At 40.2% G+C, this 21,715-nt stretch overlaps 1 protein-coding gene across 1 annotated transcript in view; it reads right to left on the bottom strand.

Annotated features, from left to right (window-relative positions):
- Positions 1-21,715, bottom strand: part of LOC148029100 (ABC transporter G family member 28-like) — a 70,031-nt gene that overhangs the window by 8,197 nt on the left and 40,119 nt on the right. The window contains exons 5-8 of the mRNA XM_087687858.1: positions 21,082-21,225; positions 20,956-20,990; positions 20,726-20,799; positions 19,468-20,342 (exon numbers count right to left, since the gene is read on the bottom strand). Of these exons, the coding sequence (XP_087543984.1) occupies positions 19,468-20,342; positions 20,726-20,799; positions 20,956-20,990; positions 21,082-21,225 (1,128 nt within the window). The remainder of the gene's footprint in view (positions 1-19,467; positions 20,343-20,725; positions 20,800-20,955; positions 20,991-21,081; positions 21,226-21,715) is intronic.

The raw sequence follows: 21,715 nt of genomic DNA, 5'->3' as shown, positions 1-21,715 counted from the left end.
ACTTCTTCTGCCATATAGCAAAGTTGTGTGCACCCTCAAGCTTCTTAATGTGCAAAACATTGTGGCCATCACTACTCCCAGCCATGATTTACAGCTCAAGTGACTCAAAAGTCAACAAATATGAACCCGACTGTCACACAAATGACCAAAGTACAAAGCAAGTACTAACCAACAATGAAAAATCAAGTCATTGCAAAAATTTCAGATTTGCAACTTAATTTTCGGAGGTATAAAATGTGTGCTAGAGCACACCCCAAGCAATTGCAGCCATGTCACGGGCTAATACATCAATTTCATGAGAAAGCCCCAAATTTTAGCTGCAATTTCTGCTCCAAATGCATCCACGGGCATAAATTTGACTCCCACGGTCAAAAGCCCCATAATTTCTCTGCTCAAACTGCTCAAATTACATCAAGCATAATTCCTGAGTGGATTCCACAAGCCAATTTTGCCAAAATTTCACACTTTTTGAGAAAGCCCCAAATTTGTCCAAGGTCCAATGTGCTCAATTTGCATAGAAATTGCACTGAAGTACATACCAAGACCAAACTTGACCAAAATTTTGCACTTTTCGCAAAAGCCCCAAATTGTGCAAGGTCCAATGTGTTAAAATTTCAAGAAATTGTACCTATCCCACTGCAATTTCTGTAACATGAAAAGCCCCAATTTCTGAGACTTGAGAGTGTGCAAGATTCCATAAATTTTACTCAACCAAGCAAAATCTTCAAGAATACGCCAAAATCCCCAAATTCCATGAATAAATCTCTGAGATTTGTCAGACTGTGCTTATGCATGCGTGAAGCCCGTAAAATTGACCAAGGATGAACCTTTGAAAAAAAATCGTGAATTTTTTTGCCTTAAAAAAGCATTGACCGTCGAGATGTTGCGTGTGACCTATGCCTGGGAATTGGTGCCACACGCTTGTGCTGCCTACACTTGCTTGTTGCCTGCCTGCCTGTCGCTTGCCCTACCTGCCTGTTGCCTGCTTGCCTGTCGCCTACCCTACCTGCCTGTTGCCTGCTTGTCGTGGTCTGCCTACACGCAAACTACAACCTACTCCTAGTTGTTGAACATCCCATGACCTGCTGTGTACTTCAACAAGCTCCACAGCCATCTTGACCAAGCTTGTGGAGCTTGTTTGCTGAAATGAGAACTGAAACCATAAAGGAAATGCACAGTGCTATGGAAGGGAGAAGAAATGACATGTATGAGCATGCAATACAGGAAACCAGAAAGTTTGAAGGCACATTGCTAATGAAAATAAGGAGAAATGACATGTATGGGCATGTAATACAGAATAAAAAAAGAAAAGTTTGAAATGCAATCTCTCCAAAGAGTTGAAGCAGATGCAATATCAGCCAGATTGCAAACAGAAGTAAATGATACACTGAGTGAAATCAGTGGAACCACATTGCAAGAAGAAACGACAAAACAAAGATAACTATAGGCAAGCTCAAGACGATAAAAAAAAGAAAGAGGAGAAGCATAAAGGGATTGCAGCACCCCAACTCAAAGTGGAATTGAGCGAATTGAAAAAGGAATTAAAACCTTTGCAGAATTGGCTAAACAGATCGACATAACAAGTGAGAATGCATAGTGGATTGAGGTAGTACAAAAAAGAAAGCCACACATGCAAACAAGAAATAACTCATAAATGAGTTAGTATAGGAGGAACCAGAAGAACTAGAGCCTTCCACAATGATCATGGGTTGGAGGCAGTTGTCAGGAAAGGAAGTGCACAAAGATCGAAGATTGGTGTGGCAGGGCTACCAATATCAAGTGCATGGTGAGTACTGAAATTTGAAATTTTGGAACAAAAGAGATCCTTGCCAAGAGGGGGCACCAAAAGGGGAGAACATTTACCAGGATGAACATCTTATACTCGCTCGGGTGGCATGCATGAACAATCAGATGTGAGTGTGTTGGAAGTAGGGAAGCTGGGTAGCAGGCTATTTACAGAATGGATCATTACAAAGCGGAAACGGTCTGTTTACAGAATGGGAAGGTCATCATTACAAAGCACAGGACCACATTACAGATATCTGTATGGAACTGTAATGGGAGCCTATGAATGAATATGAGCTACTTTGAAGACAGCTTCAAGGATAGGGAGATTGTCTTCTACACAGACACCCCAGTGCACAAGTAGCAGGTTCCCAGTGGTGCATGGATATAGATGGGAATCTGCTTTCCAACCCACAACCACGGACCACAAGGGGTGCCAATAGCTCAAGAGGACTGGTAGTATTATTTAAGAGGCCAAATGGACAAGATCTAGATCATTTAGCATAATGATCAGAGATCTAGGAGCTTATAGGGAGCCTCACAGCAGGACGCATTTGGAAGCCCAGCTTCCAGCTGGTCTTCTGTAGAGAGCACTCAGCACTATTAATGCACACCATACTTGCTGATGTCCTCTAGTCTTCTATCATCCATTCACTTCAAGGGCATTGCTGGAAGCCACAGGGTGTCTTGACACAAGTCTTCCTTCACAGTTGAGGATACCATAGTCTATGGCACTCCTCAGTGGTCTACACTCCCTTGCCTTGGCTTCTTTCACCAGTTCCACCCATAGAACTTTTGATAGGCTTTGTAAATACTTTATGTATCTCTAGCTACATTGTAACCTCTACCTCTCTCTCTCTCTCTCTCTCTCTCTCTCTCTCTCTCTCAAAAGTTTGAATTGATGAATTGAAATATTTACGAAGGGCCATTCAGCTAATCAGACTCGAAGACAGGTTAAAAACAATACATGGAGTCAAAAGGCTACAAGAAGAGAGTGGGCACAATTGGGGTGGTGCGGATGAGCCCAAGTTTAATCCTTTCTAGTTGCATGCAAATCAGCACTCCTCTAGACCTCCAAAACCTCACTCATTTCGTTGTCCATTGGCTTAACTTACATCAGCAACCTTCCTCAAGCACTGATGCATGCATGCATCCCAACCCAACCATGCAAACCCTAAATCTTGCTGGTTCCAGACTGAGATCAGCAAATCTCCAATCAGCAACACATCAGGATCAAATATGAGGCCCAAATCTGCAAGTTCCAATGCCACATTTAGCATGGATCTGATATATATGAGGAAAAAGGAGCACACAAGAGAAATCTCTGACTTTCAACCCTAAAACAATGACCAGCATCATTAATCCTTAAATTGTCCCTTGTTTTTGAAAGCTTGGGGAGCAAATTGAATCTTCCCCATTTGCACACAAGTCATGCTTGCGATAGATCACCAACTACTGCCAAACTAAGCTGTTTGATCAGTTCCATAGCACATCCACTCACTCCTTACAGGGGGCTCTTGTTACCACTTCTCAAGAGAAAGGCAAGAAGCAACAAAATCAAAATTAAAACCAAACTTAAAATCAATCAAGTGAATCACAAGGAAACACCCAGTCATCTCTCAAACCCAAGTGGCAAAATGTACCTAAGAAAAATAGGTATTGCCAACAATGTCAAAAGGTTGGCCATTTTGACGAGGAGTGTCACTCAAACACTAGAGGCGCACAACCCAAACCTAAGAGTCAAACCCCCACCCCTCAATCGCGTAACCAATAAAGGGGCAAGGTGGTAGCAACCAACAAAATCAAGGATAGTGGTGGACTCAAACCCACATTGCCACCATTCAACCACGACAACTAATATCATTCTCTGCATGGCATGAGGCCCACTAAGGCTATACTCAGCAAAATATAGATGCATGAGCACATGAATGTGCACCCTAACTGAGCACACACATTTTGGCACTACACAAGGGGACATTCATGCACTTGATAGGAACCCTAGGGTTGGTGTGTGAGATGGTTGGGAGGGTTGAGGGCTATGGAGGCCTCCATCAGCAATTAGAGGTGTCGTGCAATTTAAAAACATCAATCATAACTACTAGTCAAAGCAAGGGGGAAAGAGTATATTTCCTTTGAATGAGGAGTGAGGTCTCAAGTGTTAAAGAAGGGTAAGTTAACTAAATAAACCTTTGTGTATGACTATGTATATATCTTTCCTTCATGTGCATTGAATGATTGAAGTGCATAGCATTTCCTTCAAAATTGCATGGGTATGTTTGACGGGCGTGTTGGACCACCACCCACCTCATCTTTGTCGAGACATTAGAGGATATGAACTTAGTTCATATTTGTGAATTACCTCCGAATGAGGTGACCGCAAAGGCCCATTCTACCCAATCAAGAAGCCCTTTACTTGCTTGGATTTTGGATAGTGGAGCCACACATCACATGGACCCCCATTGAAGAGAATTTTTGTCATCTAAGCCCCTAGCCAAAAATGTCCCATGTGGAAAAAACTCCTTGATCAAGATCCAAGGTTTAGGTCACATTAAGATTTGGGCTTCGCTAGACAACTAGTGTTTTAGAACATTAAAGTAGTGACACTAGGCTCTAGAGTAAATAAACCTAAATCTAGTTAGTTGGTGAAAGGCTCGTTAGGTCAGCCCTTGATCTAAACATTAGTTGTACTTTCACTATATCCTTCAGTTCAGCAAGTAAACTCTACTCTCTTGCTTCAACTCACACACTGCCACTGTCTCTCGTTTCTCTCTCCTCCATAACTGGCACCATTTCACAAAAATGGAGTCATAGAGCATAAAAACCGGACAGTGATGAACATACCACGCTCTATGTTGTTTGCAATAGAGCTTTGGGCCAACTGCATGTGCTGAAGCTTTGTATGCAAAGGATTTAGTACCGTGTCGAGCAGTCTCTTTAGTGTAACCTGCCCTGATTTTTGTACTCCTTGGTATTCCTTTCACATGTTGCTTGTAAAAGAGAGTTGAGTTTATGCATGATGGCCTAGAGTCATCTTGCATCTTCCAATCATGTAATCTTGTATTTTTTTCATGATTAATATAACTACTTATTATGGGGGAAAAAAAAGAGAGTAGTTCGAAAACACGGCACAAACTCAAACTGTCACATGTAATAAAGAGGACAGCCAGTCACACAATGAGTGCTGCAAAAGGGGGAAATCTGATCAAACACAGCCAGAAAAGGATCAATCTCAAAGATTACAGCCAGAAAACACTATGAAAGACCAGAAAATGCAGTCACCAAGCCTGCAGAGGCAATTAATGCAGAAAACGAAGTTGCCGATTAGGAAAACGCAGACTGTCAGAGCATTAAATGCAGCTGGACAGTAATAAAATAATGCACAAATAAAAAATGCAAGCTGCTCTAGTCAAAACACAAGCAGCAGAAGGCTGTGAACAGGCTGATTTTGAGCAAAAACTGGTCGCCTGGTCAGCAGTAGACTAGAAAAGGCTGATTAGTAGTGGAACAATGAGAGGCTAGGCTATCAGCAGCAGGAAACAGCACCAAGATCTAATACGATGTTAGAAGTGGGTGCAACAATGGAAGAGTGAGAATCTTTTGTAATAGACTGCACACAAAAGAGAGAAGAAAGAGATTGCAAAGGAAGATGAACACTACAAAAGAACTCAAAAGAAGAATGCTTGGGAACTAGAATCCATAAACCAAGACAAAGTGACAATACGAGACAACAGTGAGTCACCACTTGAGTAGACGTTAGAAATGGATCCCTCTCTCCAACAAGATCGGCCGGTCAAAAAGTGACTAGTCGGCCAAAATCTAATGCCCACAAATCAGATGATTGCATCATAAATGCTCAGCCCATTAACACAAACTGAAACTCACTCATGAACTGCCTAATCCACTAATGGTAGTAGATGATAATGTTGAGGTAAATGCAGACCTCAAACCAGCAAACGCAACAACTAGAGATGACTCAATTGCTAGAGGATGATCTTCCGATCCTCCTCTGAGACTCGAGAGGGTGGTAATGACCTAATTAATCAACAATTACAGCAAGCATAAAATTCACATAAACAAAAAATGCATACTTCACCACTTTAATCTTGGAAAATGGACAACCTATTGGCCCCAAAGCTCACGCCCCTTGTGGTATTTCTTACCTTTTATTGCAAATAAATGGATTACACTGAGATTCTCTAATCTCCTCTCTAATAATCCAAGTGCTCTTACTGTCAAAAAAGACCAACAAGCCTTCAAACCAATTTGTCCCTTGGTTTACTTGGGGATTGGCCTTCGCCTTACTCCTTGAAGGACAAATTAAGCCCCAAATCTGATATGGATTGGCTAGCCTCTTAAATCTCCTTGAAATTCTCTAATCTAGTCGGCGAATCCAAGTGCCTCTTGCTGTCAAAACTAACCAACAAGCCTTCAAACCAATTTGCCTCGTGATTTGCTTGGGGATTGGCCTTCACCTTACTCCTTGAAAGACAAATTAAGCCCAAATTTGATATGGGCTGGCTAGCCTCTTGAATCTCCTTAAAATTCTTTCATTTTAGCTTATGAAAAAGGCCCTCAATTTTTTTAGCACGCGTCCCAAGGTGGCTATGAGTTTACAATAGAGATTTTTCAATATCTCTACCTTTGATAACTCAAATGGCTAGATTTTACTACGATAACTTAAGAGATGATTATAGGATGAGAAAGAGAGAAGTTTCAATGTTTCATCGCAAGAAAGGCTAGAAATTTGTTGCTGCCCTGCTCAAACAGCCATGAAAGCTATCACCTACAACTTAAGACCACCAAAAAGGCTGTTGGTCCCTCCTATATAATGTCACTTGCACTAGAAGGACCTTGGATGCTATCATGTGCACTTGGAAGGCTCCAAATTGTTGTCACCTACTGTAGGGCTGGTCCTTGGTGGCTGCAAGTCACATTTGCACCATCTTGTTGCCCTCTAATAGCCATATTCTCTCTCACAATGGCTGAAATAAACTTCCAACAAACCCCAAAAACGTTTTTTTACATGGACAAGATTTACCGAGTGACAGCCTTCTAATCCCATTTTACAACATTATCCAACTTATTAAATTAATTTTCAAAATATTAATTTTGAAAACTAATTTAATAATTTTTTTACTAGCCAATAAAATAATTCCACCAACCAATAATTAAATTGGCTAGGCAAATTTCTCTTCCAAGTATCCCTAAGTAGTTATTAACCCTTAGACTAGCATTAATTAATTAGTTAATGCCTAGTCTCTAATGTCCACACACTAACATTAGTGACTAATAAATTGGTCTAGGTCAAAATTTGACACCGAGTATCACCTACTATCAATCAAGCATAACTTGTTACAACTTTTACCTTTGGCACCAACTAACATCTCATAGTCCTTGACCCATCATTGTAAAATAACTAACTTGCACATCATATGAGCATCTCACATTTCCACATTTAATTAACATTTACTCAAATGCTAAGCAAAGCAAAAAAAATTTGCGTCCTCATGGCACTAACCATTGGGTGCATCTCATGCGGCAAGAATACGTATACCACCAAAGATTTGTCAACATCAACCTTTGCTCCCTACCCAACTTTAGTATATGCGTCTTCCTCCCGGCACTCGTTGTGCCATCTCACCTTTCTAGGCCACAGAGATTATTCTATATCAACTTCCATGTTTTTATGCTCCAAGCAATCAGATGCATCCAATGCGCAGTAAGTCCTTACAAGCACAAGGAAGCTATAAGATCTCATTAGGCGCTATGAAGACCGCCTCAATGCGCTACAAAGATTTCCCCCACCCATTTTCGGGTGACGTGGCTTTTCTGGCTCCACCAAGACATAGTGTCAGTTGGGTGCCTTCCATAGCAGCCAGAAATGTTAGAAACGTTTAGAAACGAAACATTAGAAACGTGTTTCGTAAGTTTCTTTCAAGAGAAGGTAAAATAAGAAACGCGGGTTTTTTATATAGGGATTTTTAATAGTTTTGACTGGAGAAAGAGGTTCTAAACCTCTATGGAACCCTCTTTTAAACAAAGAATGGCTAATTGAGCTTGAGTAATAATAGAGTCAATTTAGAATAATACATTATACGTTACATATCTATGATCCATTATTGACTTGTCACTTAAGTCAAAGTTAGTCTAAGCTATACTATGGTTTAGATTTCAAACATTATGATTCATACATATCATACAAAGAAAATTGAAAGTAACATGTAAATAGCCTATCTATAATATGGACTCAATCAAGTTGCAACATCATGATTCTCATTTCAAAACAAAATGACAAAATATCAAAATCGAGAATGAATCGTAATATATCATAAATAACTCATAAATGAGGCTAAAGTTATATAATATTCAAATCTCAAGACAAGAATAGATACTAGATTGACAAAGTTCAATAACTAAACAAAATCACAAAAAAAACTGTCTCTTATTCAAAATCTTGAGCCCTCACGAGTCATTACACATCATCATTATCATATTTAACATTGTTCAATAGTTTTTGTCAAAAAAACCATGTTTTGAGTTCCAACTAACCAGAAAATTTAAAAAAATAAAAACACCCATGTTCTTTACTCTTAGAAACGTTTCGTACTTTAAGAAACATTTTGTAAGTTTCAAACTTAAAGAAACGCATTTCTTAGTTGCTATGGTGCCTTCTCATCAGTCCGCTCCTTTGAGAGATAGAGGATGTTTAACTCCTTCCTCTCCTTCGACTCTACAGTTCGCTTCACTGAGAAACAATGACTATTATCCATCCCGACTCTGTGATACCCCTCCCTCCACTCTATCCTCTACTATCTCTAGGAGTTGCCTAGCCTATGTTTCATTGAAGCCTTGGATACCTTCATCGACACCACCGACAACATTTTCATTGTCTTTCAATATTTCAAAAGCCATGATCCATGAGTTTCTTGATTCCTCTCTCTCTCTCTCTCTCTCTCTCTCTCTCTCTCTCTCTCTCTAGGGGGGACCCAGTAGGGGCTCCAAAGGGGACTCGTCTTTCTTCTTTTACCGAGGGGCATCCCATTCCTCCAACTTCAGAGAGGGTCCTTTCTCATCCTATGGTTCTTCATACACCTTGTCAACTAACCTTTACTTTCTTGGGGTGGTTGACATATCTATGCCACATCACCCATTTCCTCCCTTATTTTCTCATCCATTTACTCATCCTCATTTTACCATTGATACCCAAGATCTACAGGTTCTTCCTAGTTCAAGGCTTTGGATATTTCAACCATAGCAGCCAAAAACGTCAAAAACGTTTAGAAACGAAACATCAGAAACGTGTTTCGTAAGTTTCTTTCAAGAGGGGGTAAAATAAGAAACGCGGGTTTTTTTATATAGGGATTTTTAATAGTTTTCACTGAAAAAAGAGGTTTTAAACCTCTATGGAACTCTCTTCAACAAAGAATGGCTAATTGAGCTTGAGTGATAATAGAGTCAATTGAGAATAATACATTATACGTTACATATCCATGATCCATTATTGACTTGTCATTTATATCAAAGTTAGCATAGCAACTAAAAAACGTGTTTCTTTGAATTTGAAACTTACGAAATATTCCTTAAAGTACGAAACGTTTTTTAGAGTAAAAAACGTGGGCGTTTTTAACTTTTTTTACTTTTTTGGTGAGTTGAAAGCCAAAACATGGTTTTTTTGACAAAAACTAATGGGCAATGTTAAACATGATGATGACGATATATAATGACTAGTGAGGGCTCAAGATTTTGAATGAGAAACCGATTTTTTTATGATTTTGTTTAGTTATTGGACTTTGTCAAGCTAGTATCTATTCTTGTCTTGAGATTTGAATATTATACGATTTTGGTCTCATTTATGAGTTATTTATGGTATATTACGATTCATTCTTGATTTTGACATTTTGTCAATGTTTTTTGAAATGAGAATCATGATCTTGCAATTTGACTCGGTCCATATTACAGATAAGCTATTTACATGTTAATTTCAATTTTCTTTGTATGATATGTATAAATCATAATGTTTGAGTTCTAAACCAAAGTATAGCTTGTCCAAAGACTAACTTTGACATAAGTGACAAGTCAATAATGGATCATGGATATGTAACGTATAATGTATTATTCTCAATTGACTCTATTATCACTCAAGCTCAATTAACCATTCTTTGTTTAAGAGAGAGTTTCATAGAGGTTTAGAACCTCTTTTCCCAATCAAAACTATTAAAAATCCCTATATTTAAAAACATGTGTTTCTTATTTTACCTCCTCTTGAAAGAAACTTCTGAAACACGTTTCTGACATTTCGTTTCTAAACGCTTCTGACGTTTCTAGTTGCTATGAAAGTTAGTCTTTGGACAAGCTATACTATGGTTTATAACTCAAAAATTATATTTCATACATATCATACAAAGAAAATTGAAATTAACATGTAAATAGCCTATCTATAATATGGACTGAGTCAAGTTGCAACATCATGATTCTCATTTCAAAACAAATTGATAAAATGTCAAAATCAATAATGGATCATAATATCATAAATCATAAATGAGAGACTAAAGTCGTATAATATTCAAATCTCAAGACAAGAATAGATACTAGATTAACAAAGTCCAATAATTAAACAAAATCACAAAAAAATCTGTCTCTCATCCAAAATCTTGAGCCCTCACGAGTCATTATGCATCATCATCATCATATTTAATATTGTCTATCGGTTTTTATCAAAAAAAACCATGGTTTGGGTTCTAACTCACCAAAAAATTTAAAGAAGTTAAAAACGCCCACGTTTTTAACTCTCAGAAATGTTTCGTACTTTAAGAAACGTTTCATAAGTTTCAAATTCAAAGAAACGTATTTCTTAGTGGCTATGATTTCAACCATGGCTTGGCGGCTAGGCCTTTGTATAACTTCCAACATGGAGTAACAAAGTTTATGGCTTCTCTTCCAAGGTTGAGTTTCAAATACTATCAGCTAATCATGTCTACTGTTATTTACTACACGTTATCTGATAGATGGAATACTAGGAACCCTGGATTGATCTTCTACTCAAGAGGTGGGCACCCAAGACAATTTGTGCCTATAGATACAGCACGAACTCCGTCCATTCACCCAATCCCACACATTCATTCCTTGTAACCCTCTGTTACTCTCTTCCATATTTTTCTCTTATCTCCATCCTCTTCACTATTGTTCACACCCTATGAGGAGGACATTATGGTTCGTGGCTTCTGCATCCATCTCCACTTCACATTTTACTGTAGCATTTTACTATTGTCGTTTTACTACTGTTTTATTGTGATGTTTTACTGCTGCGATTGACTACTACAGCACGAAGCGACCATCATTCCAAGCTACGTTTTGCTGTCTAGTGACTTATCAGCATTGGTTTCACCTCCAGCAATCACCAGCTATTCTATCTAGGCTGCATTTTGCAGCTTTTGGTCCATTTAGGGTCAAATTCCTTCATCTGTAGGCCGCTGTATGATTTCTCATCCTCCGAATTTCTCATCCATGGCTGTTGATCCTCTTTCTTAACTTTGATAGCACTTGAGAATTGCATTCCACTCCCCCTTCAGCATTACCTTCTATATCCTACTACCCTAAGGATTGTGTTTTGCTCTCTCCACTATGCAGATTCCCTATAGGTGCTACCGCCCGATCAAATCTTTAGAGCTTCGACTCCACTACATCAACTTGATTCACTTAGCATGATTCAGTGATTCATCATTCATCATCTTCTTCTTCTTCTGTGTTTTCTTGGAGTTTCTTCTTCTCTCGGTGTTTGTTGTACACTCTTCGTTTCTTCTCACAAACCCTACTATCTCTCTAATATGGTATGAGTGCATACCATCCCATCACACTATTTAGACATGGTATCAGAGCATACTTGTTATTTTGACAACACGACCTGTTCAACAATAAAACACAGCAGCTAGAGTGCCTCAAACAGGTCACCTAGATGACTTAATATGGGAACTACAAGACAAGCCAAATCAAGGTTGAGAGACAACTTGACTAAGGAAAGAAAAAGGGTGCTAGCAACTAAGAAAGAGAACGAGGTAAATTAATCTAATGAAGTATCAATGGGGTGGTAAAGAATGCCCAAACATGCCCTATCTATGACCATTACACCATCTCCTCATCTCTAATGGGACAAGGAAGTGGCCACAGTTAGGGAGAAACACATGCTTCCCACATGGAGGGGGCAACACAATGGATTACACATTCAGATCATGGGAGACAACCCAGCTCATACATGGGTTCTCAATACTCCCCCAACCCATTGGGGTAGGCCATACCTATCCCTCTTCCTGCATCACAACCCCTCTTCCCCCACTGGATCATGAAGGGGTGAGTGCGCAATGGAGTGCGAGATCAAGGCGTTAGCTGAAGAGCTGAACTGAGTTGAGAGTTAGAGGAAGTGAACGTAGAGATAGGTGTACCGTTTGTGATGGTACACAAAGAATAAAAGAATGTATTTATATATTAGGGTACATTAAGGGTGTGTTCACACCCGTAAGTCTATTTACATAGAGACAAAGGGACTTTACACCCAACAACCTCCCACTTAAAGGCCCGAAGTGGTACCTTTAAGATAACCAACTCCCACTAAACGAATGCAATGCTCATGCTAAGCCTTTGTAAGACACTTAGTGAGAACATCTGCAGGGTTATCTTGGGTTTTGACCTTAGTCAGTGTGACAAGTCCATCATCCAAGACCTGTCGAATGAAGTGATGCCAAACATCTATGTGTTTGGTACGTGAATAAAACATGGCATTCTTAGCCAAACATATTGCACTCTAGCTATCACAACCAAGCACTGGAGTACATGAAGAGAGACTAAAATCCTTGACCAGACAGCCAAGCTGAATAGCTTCTTTAGAAGCTTCTGTGGCTGAAATATATTTAGCCTCTGTAGTACTCAGTGCCACAATTTTCTGCAATCTTGAACACCAAGAGAGCCCCACCATCCAAAGTAAAAGCATACCCACTAGTAGATTTCCTAGTGTCAAGATCTCCTGCCATGTCTAAATCACAAAATCCCTGCAACTCTAGTGTACCCTTTCCATAGCATATACACTTTTCTTGTGTACCGTTCAAGTATCACAAGATACATTTCACTGCTTTCCAATGTGGCTTGCCAGGGTTAGACATGAATCTGCTAACAACTCCCACTGCATGAGCAATTCTCAGGGTGAGTTGCAACCATGGCATACATCAAACATCCACAAGTTGATGCATAAGGTATACCCTTCATGGCACTAACAACTGCATCATCCTAAGGGCAATCAGATTTGCTAAGCTTTGTATGTGGCAGTAAAGGCACACCAAGAGGCTTAGCATCAGCCATATTAAATCTATCGAGTACTTTGTTGATGTACTTGTCTTGTGAGAGAAACAACAAACGCTACCCTCTGTCTCTTTTAATGCGCATGCCCAAAATGTGTTCAGCTGCCCCCAAATCTTTCATACAGAAGGTTGAACTCAGCTGCCTTTTAAGAGCATTCAAAGTACTCTTATGCTTTCCTGCAATCAGCATATCATCCACATATAAAACCAGCACAATAAGGCTGCCATCATCAGCCTTTTTAGTGTATAAGCAATGATCTGCATGACTGCCTTCAAATCCATGGCTGAGCATAAAGATACCAAATTTTTTGTACCATTGTCTAGGGGCTTGTTTCAGCCCATATAAGCCCTGTTTCAGCTTACAAACCAAATGCTCTTTTCCTGGAATAGTTTACAAAACCTTCTGGCTACTTCATGTACAACTCTTCATCCAAGTCACCATGAAGAAAAGTCGTCTTCACATCCATCTGATCCAACTCTAAATCCAAGGATGCAGTGAGAGCAAACAAAACACGAAGCGTAGTCATCTTCACCACTAGTGAAAAGACCTCCTGGAAGTCTATGCCTTCCTTTTGTGTATAGCCCGTAGCAACAAGTTGTGCCTTGTACTTAGGCTTCCCATCAATACATTTCACTTTGTAAACCCATTTATTAGAAATAGCTTTCCTATCCTTGGGCAAAGGTACAAGCTCCCATGTGTTATTTGCATATAGAGACTTCATCTCTTCTTGCATAGCAAGCTCCCACTTTCTCTTGTTTTCACATGACTGCGTCTCTTTAACTATCAGGGGCTCACCCTCATCAATCAACAAAATGCAATCCAAAGATGGCTGAAACCTCTATGGCTGCCTTCTAACACGTGTAGACCCTCTTACCCAATGATCTGTATTATCAGGCAATGGGTCTACATCCTAAGGAATGTGCACGCCATCACCAAGTGGCGTATTTTCATCATTTTCTTGCTGCTGTAATCTGTTTTCAGCATGTTCTTCTTGCTTTCCTATTTCATCATGTGCATCTATTTGATGTCCATGATCTTTTGCCTGTAGCACAATAGGTTGCTGCTCATTTTCAGCATCAAAAGGGACAGAATTTTCAACTAATGGCTGGCTGTTCATGTTGAAATTTGACCTTCTTTTTGTTAAGATCACCATGTGTAGCATTTTTCAGCAACTTTGCCTCATTAAATACTACATCTCGGCTGCGTGCTATCTTCCTACCCTGAGGAAGCCAAACTCTATAACCCATCTCTCCCTCATCTCCATATCCCATAAAGATGCCCTTGATGATTTCATGTCTAGTTTGGTTCTCTGTTCTACAAGTACATGCACAAAGGCATCACAGCCAAAGACACGCAAATGGTCGTATGAAGCAAGTTTGCCAAACCAAACCTTTTCAAGAATACAATTTTCCAATGCACGATTGGGAGAGCGATTGCATACATGAACTGTAGTTTTAAGAGCCTCTCCCCAAAACTGCTGCGGGAGATTAGCTGTGGACAACATGCATCTGGCTCTCTCACAAAGTGTGCGGTTTAATCTTTAAGCAACGCCATTTGATACAGGATTTTAAGGGGTTGTCAACTCCCTCTTAATGCCATGCATCTCATAAAACTTATTAAATTCTTTTGAGACATACTCACCCCCATTATTTGTTCTTATGGCTTTCAACTTAAGCCCTTTTTATGTGGTAACAAACGCATGAAACTTTTTAAAAGAATCCAACACTTCCTTTTTACTATTAAGTACATACACCCATGACTTTCTACTAAAATCATCAATGAAAGTAACAAAGTACCGTGCACCCCCATACGAATTAACAAGTATAGTGCACACATCAGAGTGTACTAAGTCAAGAGCGTTAGACTTCTTAACAACACCAAAGTAATAAGAAGACGTCACCTGTTTTCCATATAAGCAATCATTACAAAATGCGAGACCAGAGCCTTTTACATTAAATCTCCCTAAAGAGGAGAGAACTTGAAGGCCTTTCTCGCTCACATGACCAAGTCCTTTGTGCCAAAACTCCATTTGTGAATGGACTTCAGCCACAGCCAAGAACTTGTCAGGTAATGCTTTACAATGCAAGTAATATAAAGTCCCCCTTTTGCTGCCTTTAACAATTAGCATAGAGCCCTTACGGACCTTCCAAGATCCACCACCAAAGATAGTAAAATACCCTTTAGCATCAAGCTGCCCAACTGATAGTACACTCTTCTTTATGCCAGGTACAAATCTGACATCCTGTAAAATCAGCTCTTGGCCATTTTCAAGAGCCAAGTGAATGGTGCCAACACCCTCTATCTCGCATGCATAGTTATTACCCAAGTAAACCTTGCCTAGACAACCTGCAATGTATTCAGAAAATTACTCCAAAGAGGGAGTAACATGAAAAGAGGCACCGCTATCCACTATCCATGATTGTGACAGCCCATCATGAGCTGAAAGTAAGGCATTAATTACGTCCTTTTTTATGATGTGCATATCACCTGTTGCTACCATAATATCTACATCATGACATGAGGCTACAACAAGTATCTCTTCAATGTCAGGAAGCTTTTCAATGACCACACTAGATGCAACATTTGCCTTTGCAACTTCTTTTGAGGAAGAGCTATCATCATCCTTCTTTTTCTTACCTTGTTGTTTCTTTTTCTTACTCTTTCTTGAAGTATCCGCAATCGGGCTTTTTATGCCCTTTATGCCCACACTGATTGCATGTGGCATCCTGTTGTTGCCCTTGCTTTTGCTTTTGCTTCTACTTTTACCTTCACTAGCTGCATTACCCCTCTTTTCAAACCTGCCTCTCACATTGTAGGCTAAGCCACTGCTTTCACCACTAGACTTTCTTCTGATTTCTTCATTAAGGATTGAACCTCTTGCACCATCAAAATTCAAAGCAAGATTGTTGCTAAGTGACACAACTAAAGATTCCCAGCTGTCAGGCAAAGTCATCAATAAGAAAATAGCTTTCAATTTATCATCGAAAGCCTCCAAACCAGAGTCTTGCAACTGACTTAAAACCCCTGTGAAAGCACTCAAATGCTCAGATGCTGGCTTAGACTCATCCAACTCCATGTTCACAAGTTTACGCATAAGATGCACTTGATTCACAGGAGTTGTATTTTCATAAGTATCCTTAAGCTTTTTCCATATAGCATAACCTGTATCAAGACGCTTGATGTCTGTAAGTACATCATCAGACACTATCATCTTAATGTATACAACAGCCTTTTTATTAAGTCTAGCCCAATCCACATCTGTCATAGCTGCAGGAGGCTTAAATCTCCAAGAGAGTATCTTCACAGTCCTTGAGAAACAAAATGCCTTGCATCCTATCCTTCCACAAGTCAAAGCCAATGTCATCAAACCTCTTGATTTCAAAGAGGGATTTAGTGTCACTGCTGCTAGAAGCATTTGCAACCATTTTTTAGCAATAAACTAGAAATTCAATGCTGCAATTTATGACAACCAAAATGAGCTGAATATTCAGCTGATTTCAGCCCAATGTTTCAGCAAATAATAGCAAGATTCAGTCCAAGTACATGTATAGCAATAGAATGAATGACTTTCAGCAGTATGACTGCAATTTCAGCATACATTAAATGCATACATCACTACCAGATAACTCCCACTTCAGTGATATCACCAAGAATACATCTGCACCAATCCCAGATCTGCAAATGATCACTAACACTGCTGCAACATGAATAATCAGCAATACATCAACTCAATGGGAGCTGTCCAACATGTGTACTGCATATGTATGCGCTCGTATCATCTTTTGATACCCAAAACACCAAGAAATCTCTGCAATTTCTCCAAAATCGCACAAGCTGGAGATAAAAAATGCTCAAATCACTCTGCTTATAACCACAAGATTGCTTCAAAAATATTCCCAAAGTGCATTTCACGCATTAACTTTGCCAAAATCCACAAATTTCAACAAAAGCCCCAAAATTTCACTGACGGATCTGCCCCGATTGAATTAATACATGTTCCCGAAAGCATAAAACAGGAAAATTTAGCCAAATTTCACAAAATTTTGCAAACGCCCCAAATACTCGGGTCCAATTGTGCATCGATGTCAGCCAATCTAACTCAACTGAACAAAATTTCACCAATACAGCAAAAGCCCCAAATTTTATGGGTCCAATGTTGAGAAATTTCACTTGAATGAGTAAAATTTCAATAAATTTGGCAAAATCCCCAGTTTAAATGCGCACAAAGTCTGCAATTTCTGATGCAGATGCCTCAATTTTGCATGAGCAGAACTCAATCTGAAAAGCCCCAAATTTCCAGGTATAAATATACACAAATCTGAACTCTGTGCTTGCGCGTGTAAACCCCCATCAAGCCAAGGGGAAATTCCAAGAGAATTTGGAAGAAGAAAAAAAACGAATTTGTGGCCCAAAAAAGATGATGTGACAAGGTCCGTTGACCTACCAATCACGACCTGTCCTTCTGCCCGTCACTCACGCAAGCTGCAGGTTGCACCCGTCGATAGTCGCAGGTTGCACCTGTCAATAGTCGCAGGTTACACCGTAGGTTGACTTGTCAGTCTCCTGTGACGCAGGAACCCCGTCGACAGTTGCCCGTTTGACTCTGGTTGCACGCTCATTTGTGCCCGCTGGTCCCGCTGAAGCATACACTGGTATTCTAGTCAATCTGGTCGCTTTTACTCCTTAACTCCATCTGGTCGTCTGCTAGTGCACTGCAAGTCATAGTCGCTGGTCTGCAAGGTCGCACTAGATACGAAGTCCACTCTTGTTGCCTCACACCCGTCGCCCACTGTCTACTAGGACTGCCCTGTCACTTGCTGTCAACTATCTTCAGCACGACCTGCTAGCGAGCTACCTGCACTGTTATCTGCCCTTGGACTCGGGAAACGTGCAGGACCTTGAGCTCTAATACCAGTTTGAAGGGGTGAGTGCGCAATGGAGTGTGAGATCAAGGCATTAGCTCAAGAGCTGAGAGTTAGAGTAGGTGAAAGGGCGGATAGGTGTACCGTTTGTGATGGTACACAAAGAATAAAAGAATGTATTTATATGTTAGGGTACATTAAGGGTGTGTTCACACTCATAAGTCTATTTACACGAAGACAAAGGGACTTTACACCCAGCAGATCATAGAGCTATGCCCATTGCCCACCCCTATTTACTTTTTCAAGATGCCATCTATCACAGCTTTATGATATGGATCCAAAGGTGCCCCTATACATACATCACAACTTATTGATCGTTTACACTCTTTTGCCATAAACAGCTTCCCCCACACCATCCACCCTTTCTAGCCAATGTACAAAGGATGCCTCAAAATAGTCAGTATGATGACAAGTGCCACAAGATTTGGGCACGTCTCAAACAATAAAAGGAACTATGGAAGATCTCTAAGCATGCAGTTCAACAAATTAGGGATAGATCCAAAGATCTTACTACTACGCACCATGCCGCTTCCTCCTGACAGCATAGCAAGGACCAACAGTGCAAAGACCTCACATATCAAGACAGCCGAAGACCGAGACACTGTCACAGGCCAATGAAATCCTATTAGGCGCAGACCGATCAAATCCTAGAGGCTAGCATGACCTTGTGGGCAGAAACTACAGTAGGGTGGGGTAGATATGGGAACCCTTCTTGCCCCTTGCCTGATGTATGATATATTACACCCTATCATGCTCACTGGATGGATCTACTGATAGGTTGCTCATTTCTTATCGCAGTTGAATTCTAACAGCACTCTATGATGCATTCGACTAGACTTAGTTTCTTTCCAACCTTTACATGATATTGGAGACACAGATTGTCATCATGTATTCATTTATCTCATCGGTTGATCACTCAGCAGTCGGGCGCTGTTTTGTCTTCTGTGCCTCGAAGGTGTTGAGTGTGTATGTGGGTCTTTTGGGTGGGCGTCTGTGCTAGCGCATTATACTCAGCAACTTAAAAGCATCACAATTAAATAAGGCTAGCCACTAGTCACTAGCAGTTCTCACACAAAAACAAACACTGCAGTAAGGGCATTTCCTTTGGTGTACTTTGGTTCTAAGGCTACAACTGAAAGTTCTGCCAAGCATAGCATGGATCTTGTTCCAACAAAAGACACACTTCTACAGTGTCAGAAACACTGCTTAGATTTGGTGATTCAACCACATCTAGCCGGTCTGGCTAAGATAAATCATGTAATGGAATGTATATGTTTTGACTATCATAATCATCACCTTTTGTACGACATTATACTTCACTCAAAAGGAGCTTATATTTTGTTCCTTCCCTGGGTGTAAAAGTGGATGCACACAAACATTTTCAGGTGAAGGGAGGGCAGGAGAAGTTCTGCACCTGTAGCGCGCACTAAACCAAAGATTCTCTTCCACTGTTAGATTTCCATGCACTATATCATCTTGTGGGACGAATCCAATAATTTTCTTGTAACACCTTATAGGATCTGGCTTTCCATTGATTAAAACAAGGCCAGTAGTGTAGCTATGGTAAGCCTTCCCTGCCAAAGCGTTCAAGAAGGTGGTCTTTCCAGCACCAGATGGCCCCATAACAGCTGTAACACGACCTGGAGACAATTTTCCTGTCACATTACATAAAATCTTTTTCCCGCTTCCTTTCAAAAACAAAGACAGGTCTTGAAATGTTATCTCCATTTCTAAGCGCTTCCTGTTTCTTTGTTCCATGCCTGCTTGCTGTAGTAATTCATTCCAGCTCATGCCCTTATTTTGGAATGCCTTCTCTCTTTCTATCTGACCATAGGCGTACCTTAAAATTTGACTTCTTGTATGAAGAACAGCTGGTTTATCTGCCACACCTTTAAGACTTTTATTGCTTGAAGCATGTAAACCTTGTGATGTGTATGAACCATCTTCCAACGAACGAGAGATGATTCCATCCTTAATTGTAGACACAGCAGACTTCTCTTTTCGACTATATGCACTTTGCCCATCAGATCCTCCTAAATGCCCCTGAATTTCTCCAGAATAATGCATGCTTGGGGATCCCAATACCAGCATATTGTCAGCATGCCCAGACATACGCCTGGAAAGCCCCTTCACTGAATCTACTGCATTTTTCCACCTCTCAACAGCACTAAAATGTTCTTTCACTTGTTGTATTGCCTTTTCACGAGTTTTTGCCTTCCGTTTCTCACGAAAATGCCTGACCTTATTTGAGCAATTGTAGATGACAACAAGGATTACAGCTAATCCTGCCTGTGATTCACACGCAGAATGCATAGTACAAATCATTAGAAAATCTCAATACCTGAATATCAAAAAATAATTGATACAAAACTTGGTGCGTATGGAACTGCTGATGTATAAATGTGCATAGATATGTGTCCATGTACATATATGCATGCATAAATGTGTGTGTTTGCTTGTTGTTTTACAGGAAAAAGGATGTGGTTGCTTGCATGTCCATAGGTGTGTGCATGTGTGTGCGCACAGTTGTTTGTGCATGTATGCAGGTGCCCACGTGTGTGCACGTGTGCATATTTGCGCATGTGCAACCCCATATGCATGTGTGTGCAAGCATAACTGAGTTCTGCATTTTTCTTTAAGCCCACCAATATAAAAGATAGTTTGAAGCATACGATGAGCATAAGACCATAAGTCTGAATGTGCTGCGTCGCTGATTGAGCATCACAAAATGACAATTGATAGCACTCTGCCAAAAGACCATAAAGTGAATAAAACATTTCCAGCCTTACCTGGAGCAAGATGCACACATTCTACAAGATAACTGTCTGTACCCTACTATATACTACTTATATCCATGATCAGATGTTTCAAGTTTCAACAGAGTACATATTTGTGAACGTACTACTCTGCTTGGTAGATCCTTGTCTGCAGTAATGCCTATCAAAAGAAAAGCTCCGATTATTATCTTTGTCAGGACGTAAAATTGCTGCATGAAGAAAATTAGTGTGGCTGAGGAGACAACTTTTACCCCTTGTGACAATGTCGAATATCTGTGGTTGTTGGACAATAGGAGCCTGCTGGACAAAATAATCCTGCAGATGCTGAAAGAGATGCCCATAGGTTTGCTCCACCACATGTATAATTCCGACCGGGTGAGATTTGATATTCATACCTGAAAAAACCATCTCTCTCTCTTTTTTTTTTCGTAATAAACATCTCTTTTTTTTTGTAAACGTAATAACCATCTCTCTCTCTCTCTCTCTCTCTCTCTCTCTCTCTCTCTCTCTCTCTCTCGGAGAAAAAAAAATCTATTGTTGTTTTGTGGATTTTCACAAGGCTTTTGATACTGTACCACATGCAAGACTCATGCAAAGGTTGCGTGCCATTGGGGTCCCAGAGGATATGCAGGGGTGTATTTATGCGATGTATGAAACTATAACAAGGAGAGTACAAGTGCCTGGAGGTACAACAAACTCAGTGTCTAGCGTTGGTGTAAAGCAAGGCTGTCCCCTCTCTCCTTTGCTGTTTGGACTGTACATTGATGAGATTTCTGATTACATACAAAGATGGGGTGGTATGGGAACCAGCTTGGCTGGGGTACTGATACCAATTTTGTTATTTACAAACGATATGGTGCTTATCTCAAATTCACCCGAGGGACT

This window comes from Lygodium microphyllum, chromosome 11, assembly GCF_053477565.2.
Source record: "Lygodium microphyllum isolate KBCC chromosome 11, Lygodium_microphyllum_v1.1.10, whole genome shotgun sequence".
Lineage (NCBI taxonomy): Eukaryota > Viridiplantae > Streptophyta > Polypodiopsida > Schizaeales > Lygodiaceae > Lygodium > Lygodium microphyllum.
The sequence above is the reverse complement of the archived record's forward strand: the minus strand, read 5'-3'. Positions and strand labels throughout refer to the sequence as shown.